The following is a 22,048-nucleotide window of genomic DNA, read 5'->3' as shown; positions in this document are numbered from 1 at the left end:
ATGTCTGCATATCTAAAAGCGTCTGCTAGCTTCCTAGCATGTTTGCTCAGCTGGCTGTGGCGTGCGCCTCACGTCCCCAAGATGTACTTGCATGCTCCCTGCCATTAATGAGTGATTGATCCACCAGCCTGTTATGAATGTCCACAGCCGTCTCCTTCTCTTATAGAGACCTCCTTCCACGCTCCTCTGCCATTGCCTTGTTGAACCATTGCATCTGTTGCTTTTGCAGTCGTTTTTGGACACCAGGGCTGCGTATCAATACATAAATGGATTCCTTTGCTCCTGACCTTTACTAATCAGATTTATTTATATATATAAATAAATAAATAAAAACGTAAAAAAATTACTATCATGTAATGCTATTTACAGGACTTTCTGTTCATCTTTAGCTTTGGTTTGCTCAGTTTAATTTGTGGCTTCCCTTCTTTACCCCCTTTACCTGTCTCCTTTCCTTGTTAATTATCAATATAATAACTTTCTTAAAGCTATTTGATGTAAAGTCTTACTGCTGTGTACCTTACACCCCAAACACACGTATCGGAATCCAGTGTAAATAATGTACTAGTGGTTCATCTAAACGGCTGTCATAATCTGTTAGGTCAAGCCTAACATCCCAGCTCACACCCTGGCGCTCTGCTCCCCTCTCCCCGAAACACGCTTCCAGCCCTTCCACACAACCTCAGTTTTTGTCTGCCCCTAAATAATTTAGCTTGGATGATTAAAATGTCCTTCTCTGTGTGTGTGCGTGCCATGTGTGTTTTACTCTATCTAGTGCTTTCTCAGATATTCCACCACTTTTGTGAGGGGAAATAAGAATCTGTATTTCACGACACTCCATGACACAGGAAGTGGCGTTTTTTTTCCGGCACACTGCCATCCCAAAATTCCCCTCAGAGATGGAGCCTCTTTTCTGTCCTCCCCTCGAAATCCTTCTATACCTTTCTTTCCCCCTCCTTCCTTTATTCCATCCCCTCCTCCCTCACTCACTGACAATACAAATTTCCTCATGAAAATTATTTCAGCAATGCAAATGCCGATTTCCAATTCTATTTTTGTTGCTGTAAACCATGCTGTCAGCGACCGTCCCTGGACCACTGGACAGAGAGATTGGCAGGGAGATGTGTCAGCAACAAACACAGGCCAGCTTTAATTGAAAGATTGTCTGGGCCTGCCAAGTACTTCACATTTATGCTCCATCTTCAAAGCCACCCAGGGTCCCACAGACTCTGATATTCAGACCTTGGTTGAATGAGGACAGGGAGATGGAGTCGAGTTTGCGTCTGATCTACGAAGATCTTTTTTGTTATTGTTTCAGCCCGAATTTGGATGTTGTAACTGTCAATGTACACATTGAATGTCTCTAAACAGTGATCTGTTTGATATGGTGTGTGTGTGTGACTTTTCACCCACTGTAACTTTGAGTGCTTTCATCCCAGGAGGGTAGGGTAACAACATAATATCTTACAGTCAAAAAGTGTAAATCCAACAGTCCCCCCCCCTTTCTCTCCCACTCCCTCGTCTCCCTCTCCTCCCAACCCCTCCTGCCTTTATATTCTCAGAGTACAGCTCAGTCTCTCGCAAATAAATAATAATAAAAATAGATTTTAAAGTAGTTTTGCTGCAGTCCCTGTGCTTGTGAAGCAGACATTATTACAGTATTAGTCATTATGCTCGGCTCATGGCCGCGTGAAGCTGCCACAGCGCTCGGCCAGCGGGACAGTAAAAGCGCCGACGGTTCGGCCAATTAGCGGTAATGGCGTTTAATGTCAGAGTGGCCAGACAACCTCGGGTGGACATGGGAGAGAGTTTAGTGCAGGTTGTCCAAAGACGTGCCGGAGTGTTGTGATTGCAGTGTCACAGGGCACGGTAGGCATGGGGAGCTAGCTAGCTCATACATTCCTGGGCACATCAGAATTCGCCTGGAGATGCCAGCCACTCCCCCTGGTGCTAATGTCTGATGATATGGACGCAGTCGCATTGAACACGACCCTGGTGCTAGCTTTGGGAATAGTGTCAGGTCTCACACACACACATCCCACTTTCAAACAGCTTCATTCAGATGCACTAAGGTGCTCGCTGACACACAACTGCATACACACACATTCAAACACAGGCTCAGACTTTTGTTACCCCTCTGGCTACAGTGTTAGGGTCCAACAAGATAAAAGTCACTCTGGCTTAGTTCACATGGAATTGATGTAGGAAAACACACCGAATTGAAAGGTTTGTGTACCCAAAAGGTGTATGCGCCACTCATGAAAGGAAATCCACTTTTGCCTTATATCTCATCTAATCTAGAGGCTAATGGCATGCCTTGTGGCATGTGGAACCAAGAACACTGTTTAATCAGGAACATTAACTCAATTATTGGTCAGTACACTTCTGGAACAGTACATCAGCTGCCGTGCTGTCAGGTCTCACTGTCAGGGTGACTGAACACAGCCGAGAGAGAGAGGGAAAGAGAGAGAGCGAGAGAGAGGGAAAGAGAAAGAGCGAGAGAGAGAAGGAAAGAGAGAGAGCGAGAGAGAGAGAGGGAAAGAGAGAGAGAGAGAGGGAAAGAGAGAGAGCGAGAGAGAGGGAAAGAGAAAGAGCGAGAGAGAAATAGCACAGAGTAAAAATCTGTGTGTGTGTGTGCGTGCGTGCATGTTGATGGGTCACTGTGGCCTTTATCCAGCCAGACAGTTACATATGAGCCGGCCTCTGGTGCTGTCTGCTCCCATCATCTACTGGGACAGCTCCACCGCTGTGCTGAGAGGACACGCCAGCGCGGCTCGGCTAGTGCTGTCTGACACACTCGCGCACACACACGTGAAGACACACACACATATGTCTGTGTATAGGCGAATAGAGAGACACACAGACAGAGTCAATCACACAGACACGGAAAGCGGCACTCGCTAACACTGACAAGCACACACACGAACATACACACACACATACATACACATGCACACACACACACGTACATACATATGTACACAGACACATAACCAGATTGACAGACACACACAAACACATACTCAGGCTTATAGGTAATCCCACCATGCGCAGACATACAGTCCTACGCAGACACACACACACACAAACAGGACAGCACTGTGGCTCCTCTGCCTGTCACTGTCAGCTTTGGAGACGCGCACGGCCAGCTTAACCCACGTTACCTAGCGACGGTAACCGGGGGAGCACAGCCCTGGAGGTCTCTGACAAACACACACACACATACGTGTACTCACCCACCACGCACATGAGTCAGCGACATTTAAAAGGTCTGGCCTGCCCCCCCTCCCCCCTGTGGTGCCCCTCCCCTGCTGTGCCCCCCCCCACCCCCCCACCCCGGCCTTGCCTGCTCCACTCTTACAATGAAACGTAAATATAAATCAGTGTGTTTTTAATCAGTTTGTGTATTTATCAGTGTGTATTTTTGTGCATGCAGCTGTATGGGTTCACAACTGTGTATGTCCTCATGCATGCCTATGTGTGTATTAGTGCATACCTGTGTGTGTGTTTGGGTGTTGAGAGCAGAGGCAGTTAGCGTCTGTCTCCATCAAGGGGACTGTCAAATGGAGGCTCATTGTGTATGATTGAGCCTGATGAATATAATTATGGCTCGAGGCAACAGCGCTTTTTCTCCTGGTGAAAGGGATGGATGCTTTCTTTTTGTCAGAGGCAAGGTGAGAGTAGCTTTGAAGTGTCCTGTTTTTATCTCTCAGGTTAAGCACAGGCTGTGTTTTTTACCAGGACCTGTGTGTGCGTTGTGCACGGGGTGTTTTGATTCAGAAATGGCGCACTGTTGACTGTGTGTTGCTAAGGATTGCAAAGTGTTGTTGATGTGTGTGTTTGTGCGTGTGTGTGAGGGAGATGGAGAGAGACTGTGTGTATGTAAATGTATGTGCAGGACAAAAGTCAGTGTGTGACTAAAGGCCTGAGCACCTTGTCATGTCTCCACAATCCTGAATCCCTTCCTTTGGCATCTGGGCACTCACTCTCTGACATGATTTGTCCTTGTACCCCCTCCACACACACACACACACACACCCTGGCTGGCTTCTCTCAGCGTGTTCGTAACCTTGTGACTCGGCGGCCCCTAACCGTCACTCACCCAGGCACTGTCAGGGACATATGGCACACGCCACCGTCATGCTCTCTCTCGCTCTCGTTCCCTCTGCCTCTCGCTCTCGCTCTCGTTCCCTCTGCCTCTCTCTCGCTTTCGTTCCCTCTGCCTCTCTCTCGCTCTCGTTCCCTCTGCCTCTCTCTCGCTCTCGCTCTCGTTCCCTCTGCCTCACTCTCTCGCTCTCGCTCTCGTTCCCTCTGCCTCACTCTCTCGCTCTGTCTCTCTCGCTCTGTCTCTCTCTCTTTGTCTGTCTGTCGTTCCCTCTTCCTCACTCTCTCTCTCTCTTTCTCTGACACTCCTACTTTCCCTTTTTCTGTACTTCTCTCTCTCTCTCTCTCCGGCTTGTTGTATCTCTCTCTTTATGACTTGGTGTTACTCTCTCTCACTCCCTGACGCCCTGTTACTCCCTTTGCTCTCAGTTTCTGTATGAAAATTGTTGCAAAATTGTGAACTGTTAATCAGGATCTCTCTCATTCCATCCCTCTGGGTATACACTGGGTATTCAGTGACCGTGTAGTGTGAACGCACTGGCATGATAACATTGGGTCCCAGTTTACATTCTAACGTATTCTCCTTCCTCTTGTCTTGCAGGTAGAGGATGCCATGCTTATGTTTGACAAGACTACTAACAGACACAGAGGTAAGTCCCCAATCTGACTTGACACGTGTGTTTGTGGGTGTGTGTGCGGGATGGGGTGTCTGTTTGTGAATGCAGCACCTGGATTTCTCATGATTGCTATTTCGTTCTTTTTTTATCACTGTGGCATTCAAGTGAGTGTGTCGCATGACAAGGGTCAATAACAGCATTGTGTGTATGTCTGTGTAGCATTTGATCGCAATACCCCCATAGCAACATCCCTCAGTTCAATAAGCATATAGCGCTCTGCCCTCCACACACACACACAGCCACACACACACACACACAGTCACACACACACACACACACACACACAACAAAGACAGGATTTTCTCTTCCTATACTTTCCCTCAAGGTCAATTCCAGCGCTGTCCGATACAGATAGGCTTCAGTGTGGCTAGCGATCCATACTGAGCCTCTCTTGTTATCAGCCCCGTTCTACACGCCGCCTATACACGCCCGGGCCTCTCTCACCCAACATGCCTACTGCCCCGGAGGATCATCAGCCACAAATAGAACCCCCCCCACCACCACCACACACACACACACACCCTCACAAGCACACACATACACACGTCTGTCAAGGCTTTTCCAGTCCATCGCCCACTGGCGAACCCACTGATCATGTAGCCCCCAACCCTCATGTCAATTTGATTAAGCCACCCCCCCCCCCACTGCCCGCCTCGACACGCGCGCACACGCCTCACCCTCCCCTTCCATAGCCTGCCCAGCCTTCAGCACGACGATAGGGATCTGTCCAGCCCTTTCAGAGGGGACTGCAGGGGTGGAGAGGAAGGGGTTAAAAAAAAAAACGAAGGGGCCTGTGTGGTTCTAAAACAGCAGATAAGGGACCGCCGCAGCGACCACCCGCTCGTCGCTTATCTCCCGCCCTTATCTGCAGGGCCTTATCGGGCTTTACAATTGAAGCTTCTAAGCAGAGGACTTTGCAAAGACAGAGAGCCGGCTCGCCGCTGACAGAGAGCGCTGGCAGTCTGAGCAGCAGCCATGTTTGGGGGGGCATCTGCACAAAAGAGCTCTCGGCTCAAAACACACTTCACCTTTATCAATGGCGGTGGTGGTGGAGCATCAGGTGGTCAAGGACACTGCGATTCCTGCTCTGAAATGTGGTGTGTGTGTGTGTTGTTTGTGTGTATTCGTGTGTGAGGGCCGGAGAAAGAGGGAGGGGGATGGAGTGTGTGTGCTCAATATGCGTGTGTGTGTGTGTGCATGGGAGTCAGGTGTTCACTCTCCTTGTTTATGGACAGACCCCCAACCCATGTTAACCAGATAGCACTGAGGCTTGCCAGAACATCCTGCATTACACGTACCACATGTCCACACTGTCTATTTATCTTGTAAGTAAAAACAAAACTCCAATGTAACTCAAGTTTACTTTCTTAAAGTAATTCTGACTAGTGTACAGCTATAAAACGCTTTGGCTTGTCCATCCCTCACATGCATTATGCATATACGGGTGTTACCTTGCAAAACTCCTTTTCCCATGGTTCTCTGACCCACTTGGGATTCAGAAGCTCCCTGTTGGGTTGTAGTTCTGGTTTTAATGACCAAAGGAGCTGGGCCAGAAAACAGCCTCAGGGCACCCTGGTGTCCATAGCGACGGTAACACTGAGCTTGTGGGGATGTTTTCTACGAATACAGCTCTCCCTCGAGATTGAGGGAACATGAAGAGATGGAGAGTGGAACCAAGATTGAAAGGAAGAGAAAAAAGAGATTGAGAGAGAGAGCGAGACAGAGAGGAAGAGGAGGCAAGGCGCAAAAGGGTCAGGCTTGGGTTAAAAGTGTTTTACCTGCTGCTGGTATTGGATGGGACAGAGTGGGAAAGTGACCATTATTGTCCCTGGCCCATGTGATTGTTGCACGGGGTGCCAGGGGTCAACTACACAACCACCGTGGTCATTAGGGAGAGGACAGCAGATGGACTGGGAAATGTTCAGTCTGAATGACCAGAACAAATAAACAGAGACGAAAAAAACTCAAAACACCAGTCCTTGCGCGTGTCCCTCGGAGGTTGACGGACATTGACGTTTCGTAATTGTACACCCCCCCCCCCCACTGCCCCTCAGACACACACACACACACACACACACACACACACACACAGCAGACCCATTTCACTGTCCGTTTGTCAATTTGAACATGTTATGATTGTCCCTTTGTTGAGCTCTGTTCACACTGTCTCCTTGTTTCATCCCCTCCCACTTTCATTCTCTAGTTGTTTAACAGTGTCCTCCAGGTCCCAGGTTTTGGAACAGGCTGCCAGTAATTGTGCAGGTCCACTTGGCAAATTGACTGGCGCCTGAAACATGTATTGTATACTACTATGGCAAAGGGCCCTAAAAAAGCTGCATTTGAGGATGGCTTTAAATGGGGAGGGAATTTGTGTGGGTGTATACCGGTGGAAACAGCAGCACCTTCACTTTTCATTTTTTGCTCCTGAAAGGTCGATGGCATTCTGCTTTGCTTGTTCCTGAATGAAGGACTGTTTGATATGATGGCAGAGAATAACCTTGTGAATAATATCTTACTCCAACTTTGAAATGTGCATATCGCCTGTAACCTTGAATGGCCCTATAAAGAAGAAACAAAATCATACCAAACATGGCATTAAAAGCTGTTCAAACCATATTTACAGAAATGCATCTTTTAATAATGAAATGATTCAGGATTTTCATGAGGTCCTTTTACTCTCCAGGCCAGAGTGGCACCATGGCACCTGCAAAGTGGCCTTTCTGCTCCAAATTCAGTCAGAACCTCTTTCGGATAAAAACTCTCAATTTAACACTCAATTCCAAAACATTGATGATAAAACCAAACCTTTTCACGCTTTTATTTTGTTGGCAAAATGGCAAAAAATATCTGATTATCAAAATAATCTGGTGGACCAGATATAAATGCTGCCGGGCCAGTTTAGCCCTGCGGGCTGCCTGTTGCTGACCGCTGACATAATGGTTAAAGATGCAAAATCTGGGAATCAATGGACTAGTGAATTGTGCACCCCCTAATTCTGCTCAACACTTATATTTAGTCAGAGACGGTCAAAGCAGTGAGTCATCATTGTCTCTGTACCTCCATCCGCTCTTGCTCTCTTGATCGCCCTCTCTTTCGCATTTTTTCTCTCTTTCTAATATTTGTGAGTGCATGTGTATGTGAGCACGCTCACATACACATGCACTCACAAATATTGTGCGAGCGCTGCTCTCCTCTCATGCTGGATATTGAACTGTGTCCTTCAGCCTGCACTCAGAGGTGACTGATGAAATGACTGTTGAAAGAAGCCTGACAAAGCCACCTGAGCCTCTCATCCCCTCCCTCCTGACACAAGGGTGCTGGCGGCTGGAAATGAAGCTCTCCGGGTGAACCTTGATAGTCTACTCTCCCTCTCCTCTGAGGAACTCTCCCTCTGCTCACCCCCACACACACAGATATCTTGTCCCCCTCGCTGTATGCTACCACTGCTTGGTTCATAAAACTTGGTGAGCTCTATTGATTCAGCTTTCACAGCCTGCTCAGTTTTGCATACACACACACATACACACTCCTTTTGTCCCACCATTTCCATATCAAGTGAGAATGCTATGTTTGATCTTCACTAATGTCACCATTCTCTCGATTGTGCTACCGGTCATTTGGAGTTTGGGTCTTTGGTGGTGTTCAGGTCTTATTTACAAGTTATTGATACATCCCTTAAAATATCCTGTACCAATTCACCCCCCAACATACAGACACACACTAGTTCACTTCTCTGAATCATTAAATGCCACTCAACTGAATTACAAGTGAAACCTCTTCTACTTAAGGGATGTTCACAAGGCTTGATACATGTCTGGTCATACATGGAAAGAATGTGATTAATGTAAGAAAAGGCAGTGCTTTTACTAGACGTTTGTTTTTGTAAACAACTCTATACATGGCCAATATATAGGCTAGAATTGCACAAACGACAGTCTGTCGTGCCAGTGTGTCTGGTGCATTTACAACTTGCAGTGCCATATCCAGACATCCCAAGTCTCTTGGAAGGTCCGGGAGTCTCCCGCATTTCAATAGCGGCTCCCTGACGCCCGCAAATGCTATACAATCTCACGAAAATCGGGTATTTTGTATTTCGAGCAAGCGAGAGACTGGGACCCTGGTAATTTCTGGTAGAGATAGGTGCATATCGCGCGTTCTGATTGCGTCGGGGGGTGGGGGTTACGTGCAGGTTGGGAAGTCTGCATATCATCTTTTCTTCTGAACCTCCATTTTAATATTTCAACAACATTTAATGATGAAACCCTTTGAAATACTTGTCTGAGATGAGACACGTGCGTTTCATAACCGACCCAAACAAGTGCCAACAGCTTTCGACAAAAACACCAACGCAACAGCCGTGTTTGACAGAAATTCAGCAGCGTTTCGGATCCACGCAGTTGTCTTTTATGCACTTCAGACGTGTGACAAGTGAAGGCTATTTGTTTTGTTGCCCAAATATACTATCTTGTTTTTGTTGGTATTCTCCCGTAAGAGTCACGCTCAAGTCGAGAGACGTAGCGCTCCGCGATACTGTCTTTTATTTACAATCTGGGCACTTTTCTATTCTCTCGCACGCGCCTCGGCAGCATCTGTTCGTTCAAATCACAGAGCTCTTGTATCCTCTGAGGATGTTGTCAGCGTGCTGCCTTTTCAGCGGCACTGTCACAACGCGCTGGCCGCTAACAGTCATGATCAATGACAAGGTGCAATCACTGACGCATTTGATCAATGGAAATCAAACATAGCGGGAATCTGGGTGGGCCTGCCGCTCGCACTCGTTCTATGCTATTCCTCTTGATGGCGAATCAAAGGACAGACCCAGCGGAGGTTCTGTGTTGGTTCTGGTATCTTGCAGGTGCTTGTTGCAGAAGTGTAGACGTACATGTATTGTGGAGCTTTTGAGGCTCTTTTGTAGTTTGTTGAAGTGTGTGCACTGCAATATCTGGTCTGTGGACCATCCACAGCCACACTGTGTGTGTGTGTGTGTGTGTATAAGACAAGTACTACAGGTCGTCTACCTTTGGCTTTATGGTCTTTGTGAGCAACTATGGGTTTCATATTTGTGGGTTTCATATTTGTGGGTATTTACTATCCATTGCTGGGTGTTTCTGTGTGCATTTCATTTATGTTATGAAAATGCACAAAGGTTCAAGGTGTCCAGCCTATGGCCTGTGAACCGAGAACATACACAAACACCCCCAAAACCTAACCACACCAAGGACCTGTTGTGATTACAGAAAAGTGGCATCTTAAAAAGATGATGGCCAACCGTCCTGTCCCTCACTAAAACACAGGAGTTGTTTGCTTGTCCTGATTATGGAAATCCCCCACCACCACGCACCGTTGGAGGGAAATGCGTCGACTCCGGGAGGAGCTGATTGAGAATTGTTCAAAGCGGCTTCTGCTTCCGAAAGGGCTCTTGTCGGTGGGGGGGTGATTGCAGCATGCCCCAGGGGGCACTGGACGCCCCCCATCCCCCAAACCACCACCACCCCCCCGCCCCCCGCCCAGCCCTTCCCTGCTTTAACCTGCTGAGTGAGCAGCTGTAACCCTGCTTTTCCATCCTCTGTACAAGCTGCACGACCACTGTGCACACAAGCTCCTCAGGCCTCGTCACTGGGCTTCACAACGTCTCTTGTTTACCAGCAGGCTTGTCTGGCTGAAATGACTGGCGAGGCGGATGTACTGTTGGGAAACAAACCCAGTGGGACAGACGGACTGTGTCAGCGTGTCTGGGCACGCTGTCGTTTTTGGGAAAATGTTGGTTATTCGTCCCAAGACAAAGTTGCTGTATTGAGAACATTCCGGATGTAAATCAATGCGTTGATCGAAGGTCCCAATCTCAGGGCTCCCACTGCAGAGTGTTTTGGGTTTGACATCAGTCTGTTTTACACTTGGACTGATATCTTTTGACAGTGATTGAAGCCTCAGGGTTGGTTCTCTGGCTTGCTTTAGGACAGGATTTTGATATCCTTTTTTCAGACCCCAACACACACGCTCTGTCTCCCAGGCCCATCTCCCCTCCTTGCTGAGTCTAGTATGGCCGCTTCAGCAATAATACAGAAGCCAACATGCAAACATAGCTTCACCACGCCATCCGTTATTGGAGCATTAGGGCCTGCTGAAAGGTTAGCTCAGTTTGTCCACATTCTGAGCTCTCTTGGCTTCACCCTTTCCCATCCAGACGCAATGACCCCCCCCCCCTACAGACGTACATTCAGTCCGCACTAAATTGACAAAAAAAATCCTGTGGCAAATTAAATTACATATGCCCTCACCTTTCCTGGCACAATTTCAAGGGGTTAAGCTCCCCTCCAGTTGGTATTGAGTTTTAATAGCCTCTTTTGGTGTCTATTTTTTTATTTCTGTTCCCTCTCTCTCTCTCTCTCTCCCCCCCTCCCTCTCTCTCTCTCCCTCTCCCTCTCACCCACCCTGATATTAACATTTGGCACAAAGTGTCGTTGGAATATCATGGCTAATCGTATGCGTGTCCCTCCTCCCAGCTTAATTGGAGGTCTAATCATGGTGACGATGACAGTAATGTGTTCAGTCACTTTAAATGACGGAGGCGCAGCTGACGATTGCTGGGTAGAGGGTAGACCGCGTGTGTGTGAGTGAGTGTGTGTGTATTCGCAATCTGGTGCTGCTTTGAGTGTATGTGCGTCGATGTGTGTTTGTGTGACTGTCCCTTGTCTACTTGTCAGGCATCGCCCTTCAGGCCTCTGCAGCCTGACTTCCTGTGACTCAGCCTTCAGTGAAAGCAATACCCGTCTCCACCCAAGGCCACCGGCCATGCCTCCTCCTCCACGCGCTCAACTCGTCCTCAAACTGTCCCAAGGGACAAGGACACTCAGAGGGCTGGCTCTCTTCCTCTCCCACAGTCGCTCGTGCCCTACGCGTCGTAGAAGTGCAAAGTGATGTGCCTCAGTCTGATTCAGCTTGGCTGGGTTCAGACGCTTTGATTTCAAGCTACTTTTTGAATTCCTTTAAAGCCGGGACATTTAGGGCTGTTTCATTCCTTGAGGAGTCAAGTCAAGGGTATGTAGTGAGAGGACTGGAACCCGTTTACAATCACAGAGCTAGTACAAGCTCATATTCCACTCTCCAAAAACACCTTGAGAAAGATCAGAATCAGTGTTTGGACACAGGGACACATTTGCCTATCCTGTCTTATCCTTATCAGCTCATCAAGAAAGGTTAAAAAGGTCAATATCAGGGCTTGACCTTGTGACAAGCGTGGTGTTCAGTCCTCCAGTTGATGGGGCCAGACAAACATGGGACTCACAATGTGTCAGCCAGTCAGGAAGTATTTCTGGAGTATAATTCGTAGTGTGGGACCGAGAATAGAAAGATGAGGGTGAATCATATTCCAGTGTTTAGACTCAGACTTTGGCATTCCATTGAGAGCTTAAAGAGCGTATTTTGTGAAAGCAGGATTTCCCTGCTGTGGGAAAGCTGAATGTTCTTTTGATGCTTTTTTCAAGTACACTTTTTGTTGTTGTTGTCTCATCCTTTAGTGTGTTCAGTCTGTTTGCATCCTTTTTACTTTTAAGTCCAAGGAAGTGTGTGTGTGCATTACAGAGAAACAACCTAGCCCAAACCACAGACCACTCAGTTGCTTGGAGTTGCTCTGGAGAGGTTTGTACTGCATGTGGTAGGGGGCTTCAGGAAGTACTCTATCTGCAAAAAGCTCCTCCTCCCTCTCACTGTCCCTCCTTCCAGGGGCGGCTTTCCACCCGAGGTGAGGCACCGCAGGTGACCGACCGTACCGGCTCAGAACCACAAGCAGGACTCTCGTACATTATTGCGCGTTTGAATTGTGAATGCTTTCGCTCGCTCTCTCTCCTTCTCCCCTCCCTCCATCTCGGCTCTGATAGATTGTGTCAGGCCCTATTACGTATTCTGTGTCTGGACAGTGGTGGGGGGACATAAGGGTGTGGGGGCAGCACAGTTCCTCGTATGTGAGGAAGTGCTTTTGCCCTGTGCAACATCTGCCCAGGCATGTCTGCTGACACCTGCTTCTCTACGCCACTACAGTGTTTCAGTTTCGTTTTTTTTCGAGCTTGATAAATGTAGACACTTGCCAAAAATATGGAGGACCATGCATGCAGAAAACTGTCGTTTTGACTTTCTGTGTTGGAAGTAGAAATACATAAAACATGACATTAAAGCAAATCCAGACCTCGATATGATTAAGTGTTCATATGAGCGACTAAGCACTCTCTTGAATATTCATGTTTTCATTAATATTACATCATTATTCCTACAAGCACAGCGCTATGCATCTGTCAAACATATTTAAAATGGTAAACCTAATGCTAATTATGCACGTGTGTTAATTTCCAGGAGTAGGCTCTCTGTGTTCTCTGCCATCGGAAAGTACCTACAGATGCAGTAAAAACTAGTCTTGTGGCTGCTCCTTAGTGCAGAACTTATGCACATGACACACAAGCATACACACACACACACACACACACACACACACACACACACACACACACACACTGCTGTCTTACGCTATTAAAATGCAGGCATCCTCCTTATTTTATTCCCCTCTTTTCTCATAGAAAAGGGCAAACATTCGACTTGGAAATGCACAATTGAATCAGTGGAGACACTTTTACCCCCCTCCCTTCTCAACTAGTGCCAGGCAGGCCTCGGGGCGACAGCCACACTGAGCTTGATAAATATACAACGCCATAATTATCATTAGGCGAGCTACTGAGCCAAAAGCCCGGAGATCTCCGAAACAAGTGTTTGCGATGTGCCCCGCAAGACGAGGATTGTAAAAACAAAGAGCTTAGTTGATGAAGCGTCGGAAGGCTCAGTCAAATCGAGTTTGCCTCGGTAATCTCTCGTTTCCACGGCGAGGCTGCGGTTTTCTACTCGACGGGTGAACTGAAGCTGTTAACAAAGAGGGGAAAAGGAAGACAGAAAAAAAGCAAGCTGAAAGTGCTTTTCTCTTTCGCCCGATGCCGGCTGGTGTCAGGTCTCCAGAGCCGGTCTCCAGGCCTGAAATGCCAGCCAGCTTGATACCTGGTTTCAGGGTGAGGCTTGTGGTGCCGTACCAGGGTTATTTATTTCAAGAAGGGCTTACAATGGAGCCCATCATGTCCCCCGTGGATGCCCCATGGCCACTGATTGACGCAGCTGACCTTCCCCGTCTGTGATTGGCTGAAGAGGTGTGTGTGAGGGTGGGGGAGTGGGGGGGGGGGTGCTCTTCCCCTCCGGTGATTGGATGGCTCGGTAGATGTCTAGCCTCCGCAGTTGATTGGCAGCTTCACTTTGGGACCCCCAGCTGATTGACCCCCCCGCCACCCCCCCACCCCCTCACCCCACCCATCTTTCCAACACCCCACCTCTTCTCTCAGGGTAGCTCCGGAGGCCCCTGGGAACAGCTGTGACAGATTGGGAGGCTTGGTGAGGTGTTGCGGAGAGAGGTGGCGCTAGACGTCATGGAAATGGTTTAGCTAAATAATAGAAGAGTGGTAATAACCAGCTGCTTCCGAGGGCACGTCACCCCATTGCCACGGCGACAGCACCAATAATGACTTCACGGGCGCCTCTGATTGGCACACATGCATTATTAACCGGTATCAAACCAGACCACCCTCTGCAGAGATGACCCACCTGCTCGCCAGCACCTCACCAAACACCATCTCTTCTTTCTTTCACCCCCTTTTCTCCTTCATTCTCCAGTCTTCCACCTCTTCCAGCATGTGGGCATTTTAAGCGGCCGAGCTGTGAATCCGGGAACAAGGAGCAGTGATAGAGCAGTGAGACATCACCCTCTTTCTCCTAATTAGGCAGAGGTCATATGTCCTGTCTCTGCTCTTTGCATGTGTGTGTGTCGTCTGCTCGTGGAGAGAGATGAGCTATCTGGCCGCGGACACTGGAAACCCGACTCCGTGACAGAATGGGAGTCTGTGAAGTGACTAATAGCTCATTAGCCAAGTTTAGTTCGGGTGCTGCAGCCATTTACAAGAACAGTGCCCTTCATTGCCTTGCACATTTCATTGTGTCTCTTTGGAATGTTCTCCTTCGAAAAGCAGATGGCTTGTTCTTAGAATTTCCTTTATCACCGCTTTGTGGAGAAGGGGTTCATTTTCAGAAAATATTTGAGAAATATGTTGGCTACGCATCTTTTGGGGAGCTTGTCCTGCATGCATGCGTGCATTGTTGTAAACTGCCACTTTCCTCCTCCTTCTCCCCCTCTTTCACTTTTGCTCTTTCTTTTCTTCCTCCCTTTCTCCAGACTCTTTCCTCACTACCTCCTCCCATCTCCCTTTCCCTCCTCCCCCCTTCCCTCCTCTGCCTCTTGCTTCCTCTCTTTCTCCTCCTGCTGCTTTCCCTTTCTTATTCTTTTCCTGCTATTTTTCGTTGCACCCCTCCCATTCACCTACAATAGACCTGCCTCGGGGCGATCTTCTCTCACTGTCGATTCCTGCATAACTAGCCTCAGACTCAGGCGAAGGAGCGGGTAGTAGGGCTTTGATTTTACACAAGAATATAAATGGGCGACTGCGGAAATTGTGTGGGTGTGTGGGTGTGGGTGTGTGGGTGGGGGGGAGAATCAAGAACAAGGAGCACCAAGAGCCCGAACAATGTGTTGAGGCGTTTGCCATTATTCTCTTGGAGCGAGTTGAAGCGCCCTTCGATCATGATGAACCACTGCAGCGGTGCAAAGGGCGTCCTGAGACCATGGCAGTGCACTCGTGGTGGTCCTGTTTCTAAAAAACATTACGGGTAAAAGCCAATATCTTTTATACAAAGCTGTTGATAGGTTTGCTGCACTTAGTAAACAATATTATTTCAGTTTTTGTTTGGATCCTTTTGTCGGTAGACTGAGACACATTCCCATGGTTGAACAGAGAGCCTTCCTGCATCTGTCCAGTTCCCAACAGCCACTAGGCGTCTGAGAGCGGCTTCTCTCTGTCTTTCAAACTCTCATCTTGGATTTTCTCCTCTTTTCCCCCTCACGTTTCTCTTCATCTCAGTTCCCCAGGCCTCCGCAAAGCCCAGGGCTCCTGGTATTGTTTGTTTATTCGTTGCTCTCCCACACTCCCTCCGCCCCTGCTCCCCCCACCACCTCCATCCTTTTCTTTCTCTATTTACTGCAGTGCCCCACAGGTCTGTTCCCACACGCGAGCAAAACACATATACACACACACACGCACATTCCTTATTCCACTCCTCTCTCCGCCCCATGGCACCTCTCCTGGCCTTATCACTACACTTCGCTTTTAATGTCTTCATCCTCCTCTTCTCCCTCCTCTCTCTCGCTCTCTCTCTCTCGCTCTCGCTCTCTCTCTCTCTCTCTCTGTCTCTGTCTCTGTCTGTCTGTTTGGGGCTCATCTCGGCTCTTTCCCTCCCGCTCATCTCCCTCGTCCGCTGCCTCTACCCAGGCGCTGGGGCCGGAGGACGGGGGGGAGCAGCCGGGGCCCCTGCGGGACGTTACCGAGCGGAGAGACTGGAGAAAAGGGCCGACCCCTGCCACTGGTACACGGCCGCGCGGCACTTTGTCCTTTTTCTGATGTTCAATCAAAATGCTAATGGCCCCGGCAACAAGGGAGCTGTGTTATCGTAACACTAATTGATAAGAAGGACAGGGCTGGAAGCGAGGCCCTACAGTGGCGGCCAGCGGCCTAGTCCCCGGCTGACGCTCACTCCTTTTTAATTACAATCGAAGTAATAACGGCATTGCAAATTGCTTGATGACTGTAACGGCCACGCTCGGTGCTTCTCTCTCTCTGTGTTTTCCCTCTCATTAGAAATGCTATACATTATTTACTCAATTAGTATTTATGTTTTCCCCTCCTCCTCGCCCACCACCCTCCCCCGCCACCCACCCTCGTCCACTTTCAACCACCAGCGTCTCGGGCGCTTTGGGCTGTGTTTGTCAATGGAGGACGAAGGCGTGAGGACTCGTTTCAGCTTTTTTTTCGTAGGACCTGCTCGTCGAGTTCCTTCGCTCGTTTTCAGCCCACCCCTGTTGTGAGTGACACGCCGGCGTGTGAGCCCCCCGAGCTGAGGAAGTCTCGTCGAAGCACAACAACCTTGAAACGAAACACGGCTGTTTAAACAGGGAGCCATCGACTCTGGATGCAGACAGGCGCCGCGGCCTCACACATGCGGGTGTCTCTCTCTCTCTCTCGGCCAGGCAGATGCCAAGTATTGATACACTTTCTGCAACACGTCTAATTACTGGAGCGGACAGCAACAGGCTCACTCTATAGATCTCCCGGAGGGCAAGGTGAAGCGCCAAGCCCTCCGTCTCCTCCCATGGATCAGCCTCTCCTCCTCACTTCACCTCCTCTTCTCCTTTCCCTTCCTCTCCCCCTCTCAAGTCCTCTCCCCGCACCCCCCCCCCCCCTCCTTCTACCCCTCTTCTGTCTCTGACACATCTGCTGGAGAGGAAACTCGAGGTAATTAATAGGCGTGGGAGGGGGGAGTGCGGGGGGGGTGGGGGGGGGGGGGGGGGTCGTTTCTGTCTTGTCAGTAGATCTGTCCAGTGTTGTTCCACCGTCCTGGGGGGATCAGGTTGTCTCATTAAGTTGTCCAGGATGAGAGGATACAGCAGGGGAAGGGCCCCTTACTCACACTGAGGAGAGAGGGGAAGTGAAGGGTCTGTGTTGTGTGTGTGTTTGTGTTTGTTTGTTTGTGTGCGTGTGTGAATGCGCATGTGTGCGCATGTGCGCACACAGGCAGTAAGGTAGAGATACAGTTTTCTTCAATGAGCCAGCTTTCAAAATCCAATTGAGTCCAGTGAAAGGGCTGTCTCCTGCCTTTGTGACAGGGTTAGGGGGCCATCGTCCCCTGCCACAACAAGGCTAGCTCTCTGCTCTGTGAAAGAAAGCTTCATCCAACTCTCTTACTTTTGAAACGAATACAAAAAAGAGCCACTCTTTCAAACATGGTCAAACAAAAGCATTTAGCCCAACAGCTGAAAATAGTAAGTGTTACAGAAGGAGAAGATTTCCACCATTGTATTTCAACCGTGGAAAAATTTGGGCTGCACATTTCTCTCCGTGACTCCACCCAGCTTAGCTGAAGTGATGCGAGCAACCTCTCAGTTTTTCACAGTTAGAGTTCATACCATTTGTGAGGGCCGTATTGCCAGCAGCCCACGATGAAAGTGAGCGCTTGTTAAAGGTATTGTGTCTACCAATACATTTTTGGCCAGTAACACGGTGAATACCCCGTTCTTATCATGCTGCCACCTCTTGTGAATGAGACACAAGCCCAGGAAGCAATCTTCTCTGAATTTTCTTTTTTCAGGGAAGTGGGTGGGTGGGAGGTAGAGCGAGAGAAAGAGGGATAGAGGAAAGAAGAGAAAGGGAGGGAGAGAAAGTGGGAAGAGAGAGAAAGAGAAAAAAACTGGCAGAAAAAACCCCAATAGGTTAAATTCAGCAGTAAGCAACATAAGCACATGAAAGAATCGATTTGACACGGGGAGATTTTTTGTGTGTGTGTGCCTTTAAACGCTGTTGAGTGCAGGTGCAGAAGGTTAATGAGAACAGCTCTCTCCTGGGTAGCAGTTGGCTGGAGGTGAACCAATACAAAGTAAAGAGAGCGAAAGAGAGACTGTGTGAGAGAGAGAGACAGAGAGTGTGAGAGAGTAAGAGAAATTGAAACAAAGGTGGTAATGTTCAGACTGTGTTGAAAGAAAGACTTGAAACTGGGTGGATATGGTCCCTCTTTCAATGTTTTTTTACTGCGTCATCGCTTAGGCTCTTGACTTCAATGCACAGATCACACAGTTGGTAGCCACTCATGTCTCAACCCTTTTCTATAGGCCCTAGATTGTAATGAGTGTGCTTTGTCCCAGCATGGATCCCAGGCGCTGTTCTGTAGGAAAAGCGGAGGGAGGAATGGGAGTCTGGAAGGAGAGCGGTAACTGAGCAACATGGTCTGGCTGTTCAATCTTTTGCCCCCCCCCCCACCGCCACACCTGTCCTCGTGACAGATAATCTCAGGGGGAAAAAATGGAGGGGGGGGGGGGGGTAGTGACTAAGATGGAGAGACTAAGAGAAAGAGGTAGCGAGACAGAAAGAGGGACAGAGGGAGAAAGAGGAGGGAGAAATTGGCTTTCTTCGGCCTTCAGATTTCATTTGAACCTGCCCCCTCTCCAGAGAACAAGGTCGATATGAAGGCCTTGTCAGTGGGGTGGCAGGTGGACTGTTCTCCCTCCCCCCACCTCCCTGGAGAAGCCCCCACACTGACCGACAGCTCCACTACACTCTGGACATACATGGGGATTTATACTCTCTCACATACTAAAGGGTCTGAGACCAATAGTCAAGATACCTCTATTTTGCAGCGGTTTTGAATGTAATACAAATTGTTCATTGCAAAGATATGATACATTTGAGTGAAAAGTTGAATTTTGGAAAAATGTACATTCATTTCAGATTACCTTTTGTATTTGGTATTTTCATGTCTGTGTGCATTAGAGCTAGCATGGACTTTTTGTGCAAATCCTGAAACCCACCTGATATCCCAGCATATTTTGACAATGCTCCAAACTGCTTATTGTGATGTCACAGAATACTGTCTTCAATTCCCTCATGTTCTATGTGGTCTCATATGTTTGGACCCTACTGTGGGTGCAAGATGTTCACTTTTACTAGCGTAGACGTCACTTATGGGAGCCAAAGTGTAGCCCACGGCTGTTAATGGATGTACATTTTCAGTTAATCATGCTCTTAGATAGTTGGGCAGAGCTGATAATTGAATACCTTAACCACTTAAGTACGACAGAGTTGTGTTTGCACAGGCTTGACACCTGGGAGAGCTAGGAGTGGTGGACAGACAACTTCATTACTTGAGTGCTTGTTTGCATGGGTTTAATGGCCTTGTCCCCAATGGCTCTGAAAGCTTAAAACACACACACACACTCCTATTTCCAGGGAGGAATCGAGGAGTCTATTCTCATCATCTCACCCAGGTTCTTCCCCTTCAAACCTCGCAAACAACACAACAACAATATCGCTCTTGCGTGATTTCTCTCTTTTTGTTTGTTCACCCCCTTCCAGAAGCTTAAGCAGGTGAATAATGACCTCCTCCGTTCTGTGTGAAACACACCGCTATAGGATCCACGGCACTCCCCCTGCCTGTGTCACTTTCAATGAAGTGGAATATGAAGTAATGGCTCGTGGACGCAGGGCCAGGGGCGAAGCTCATATTCAGATCTCCCCGTCTCCCCGCCGTAATATCCACCAGGTGCCTCGAGGCGCCAGTCACTGATGTTTTCCTATCGAGTGAGATTAATGGTGGGGGGCGCTTAACGTAGAAAGACGCCGGAATGAAATGTTTTTTGGGGTGGGCGGGTTGGAACAGAATGAAAATGATATTGTACTGTAATGTATTCTTATTCCATATTTCTGGACCGCATTTGAGGAATCTGCCATGGACTTTTGGAATCATATTTGTTGTTGTTACCAAAGTTCACCCATGTACGGCTCATTGATGTGTCCGTCCATCTACCCAACAATGTGGTCAAAGCAAACAAGCAAGCAAACGTACGCAAACAATTGCAGGCAGCGAGTTGGATCGATAAATCAAAATCCATGCAAACATATTTTCTAGAAGGGTTGAGGTTTTCATGAATTTATACACCATGTTTGTTAGTTTTTTCCATCACCTAAATAATATTTCACATGATACATTTTCTTTGACTAGAAATGCTCATTCAGGACCCCATGCCTCAAAAAAGCCTGGAAATGGCTGATGTACATCCATAACAATGAATCAAAGCTCTTCAGAAGTCCTGTAGGTTTGAGAAACAACACCGGCAGCCTTCTCTCTGCTGATGATGAATGGCCCCGAGTAGATCAATGACGACACTCGCCAAGGCAACCCATAGCAGGTCATCCAAACAATGGAAAGTGGGGTTAATCAAGGGGTCGTCTTGGCTAGCCAAGGAGAGGAGGAAAGGACAGGCTCTCTCAGGGTCAAGGTCAGGGCAGGACTGCCCCCCCCCCCCTAAACAAGAGAACAGCTGGACAGGCTATCAGCAGGGGTGTTAAAAAGGGTGTGGAGGATTCAGATGGGATACAGAGGTTCCTCCTATGAATCCCCTGGAGCATCCACACTTACATGGCCATGGATCCATACATCGTTTAAAGGGACCACTGTAAGGTGCACGATTGTACAGTGCGCATGCATGTATGTGCATGCTTACCCCCCCCCCCCCCCCCCCCCCCCCAATCTCTCTCTGATTCTATCAAAGCTCTATAATATTTAACACCTACAAAAAAGAGGGAGACTCCAAACTTCTGTAGAGCTCCCCACCCCCCTCACACCTCCAATCTGCCCTCATCCTGGCCCGTGCCCCCTGCCCTGCTCCCCAGGAACCCCCGCTCCTTTGTTCTTGAAAGGCCCCAGCCATCCCCCCTCAGGCTTTGTTGTGGATGAGAGGACCCCAGGCGTTTGGGACCCTCCAGAGGAAACCAGAGATGGAAGGAAGTGGAGATCTGAGCTGGTCTTGTCGGAGAAACCTGCATAGAAGAGACTAGAGAGGCTTCACTGAAAGGCAGGGACACTGAAAATGGAGGTTGTGTTGAGTTTATTGTAGACTCATGTATGTATGTATGAGTTTTTAAAACAAGCTCTATATGATTGTTGCCGTATGGGGCTTGCAGCACAATTTATTTGGTGCTTACATCCAAACTTTGGGTAACCTCAGAAAGAGGGTGGATTTTTTCTTCCAAAGCGTGTACTTCCCATAAACACCTCTATCATGCCCCTCAGGCGATGCGTACTGACAGTTTTATCCATATCGACATATCACGAAGATGCAGTGTCTTATTTGCAACGGCCCCAGGCGACGGTCTTCCGGCTTTAGCGAACGCAGAGCGCTGAAAGCCAGACAAATGTAGCTCGTCACCTCGTTCAGCAGCCGGCTGATGGCTGGGGGGTGAAGAACATGGCCGGGGCCGGGGAGGCACTGCTAAATTTCACTTCGATCAATCTACCAATCAGCTTAGTTCTGTTTGAGCTGCTCATTGATTGGAGAAGAGGATGTGACATCTCCTAGGGAGCAGCATGTCGCACACTCACACAAGCACACTCACAAGGTGTGACAGTTTCAGAGAGAGACAGAGTGAGTATGTGAAACAGAAGTGAAAGAGCAAGATGGAATAAGACTGAGGAAATCAAATAGTGCCGAATGCTAGCATACTTTTCATTTTAGCATTTACATGTGCACCATGGAAACAGATAAGCTGAGGATTTAGAAGAAGAGAGGAGGTTGGGTTTTCAATGTAGGC

General features: G+C 48.4%; 1 protein-coding gene across 7 annotated transcripts in view; it reads left to right on the top strand.

Moving 5' to 3' along the window:
* msi2b (musashi RNA-binding protein 2b) overlaps window positions 1-22,048 on the top strand; it is a 175,550-nt gene that overhangs the window by 89,739 nt on the left and 63,763 nt on the right. For all 7 annotated transcript variants that reach the window (XM_067245882.1, XM_067245876.1, XM_067245881.1 and 4 more), the window contains exon 7: window positions 4,703-4,751. In XM_067245882.1, coding sequence (XP_067101983.1) covers window positions 4,703-4,751 — 49 coding nt within the window. The remainder of the gene's footprint in view (window positions 1-4,702; window positions 4,752-22,048) is intronic.

The sequence above is a fragment of the Osmerus mordax genome, chromosome 11 (assembly GCF_038355195.1).
Source record: "Osmerus mordax isolate fOsmMor3 chromosome 11, fOsmMor3.pri, whole genome shotgun sequence".
Taxonomy (NCBI): Eukaryota; Metazoa; Chordata; class Actinopteri; order Osmeriformes; family Osmeridae; genus Osmerus; species Osmerus mordax.
The sequence above is the reverse complement of the archived record's forward strand: the minus strand, read 5'-3'. Positions and strand labels throughout refer to the sequence as shown.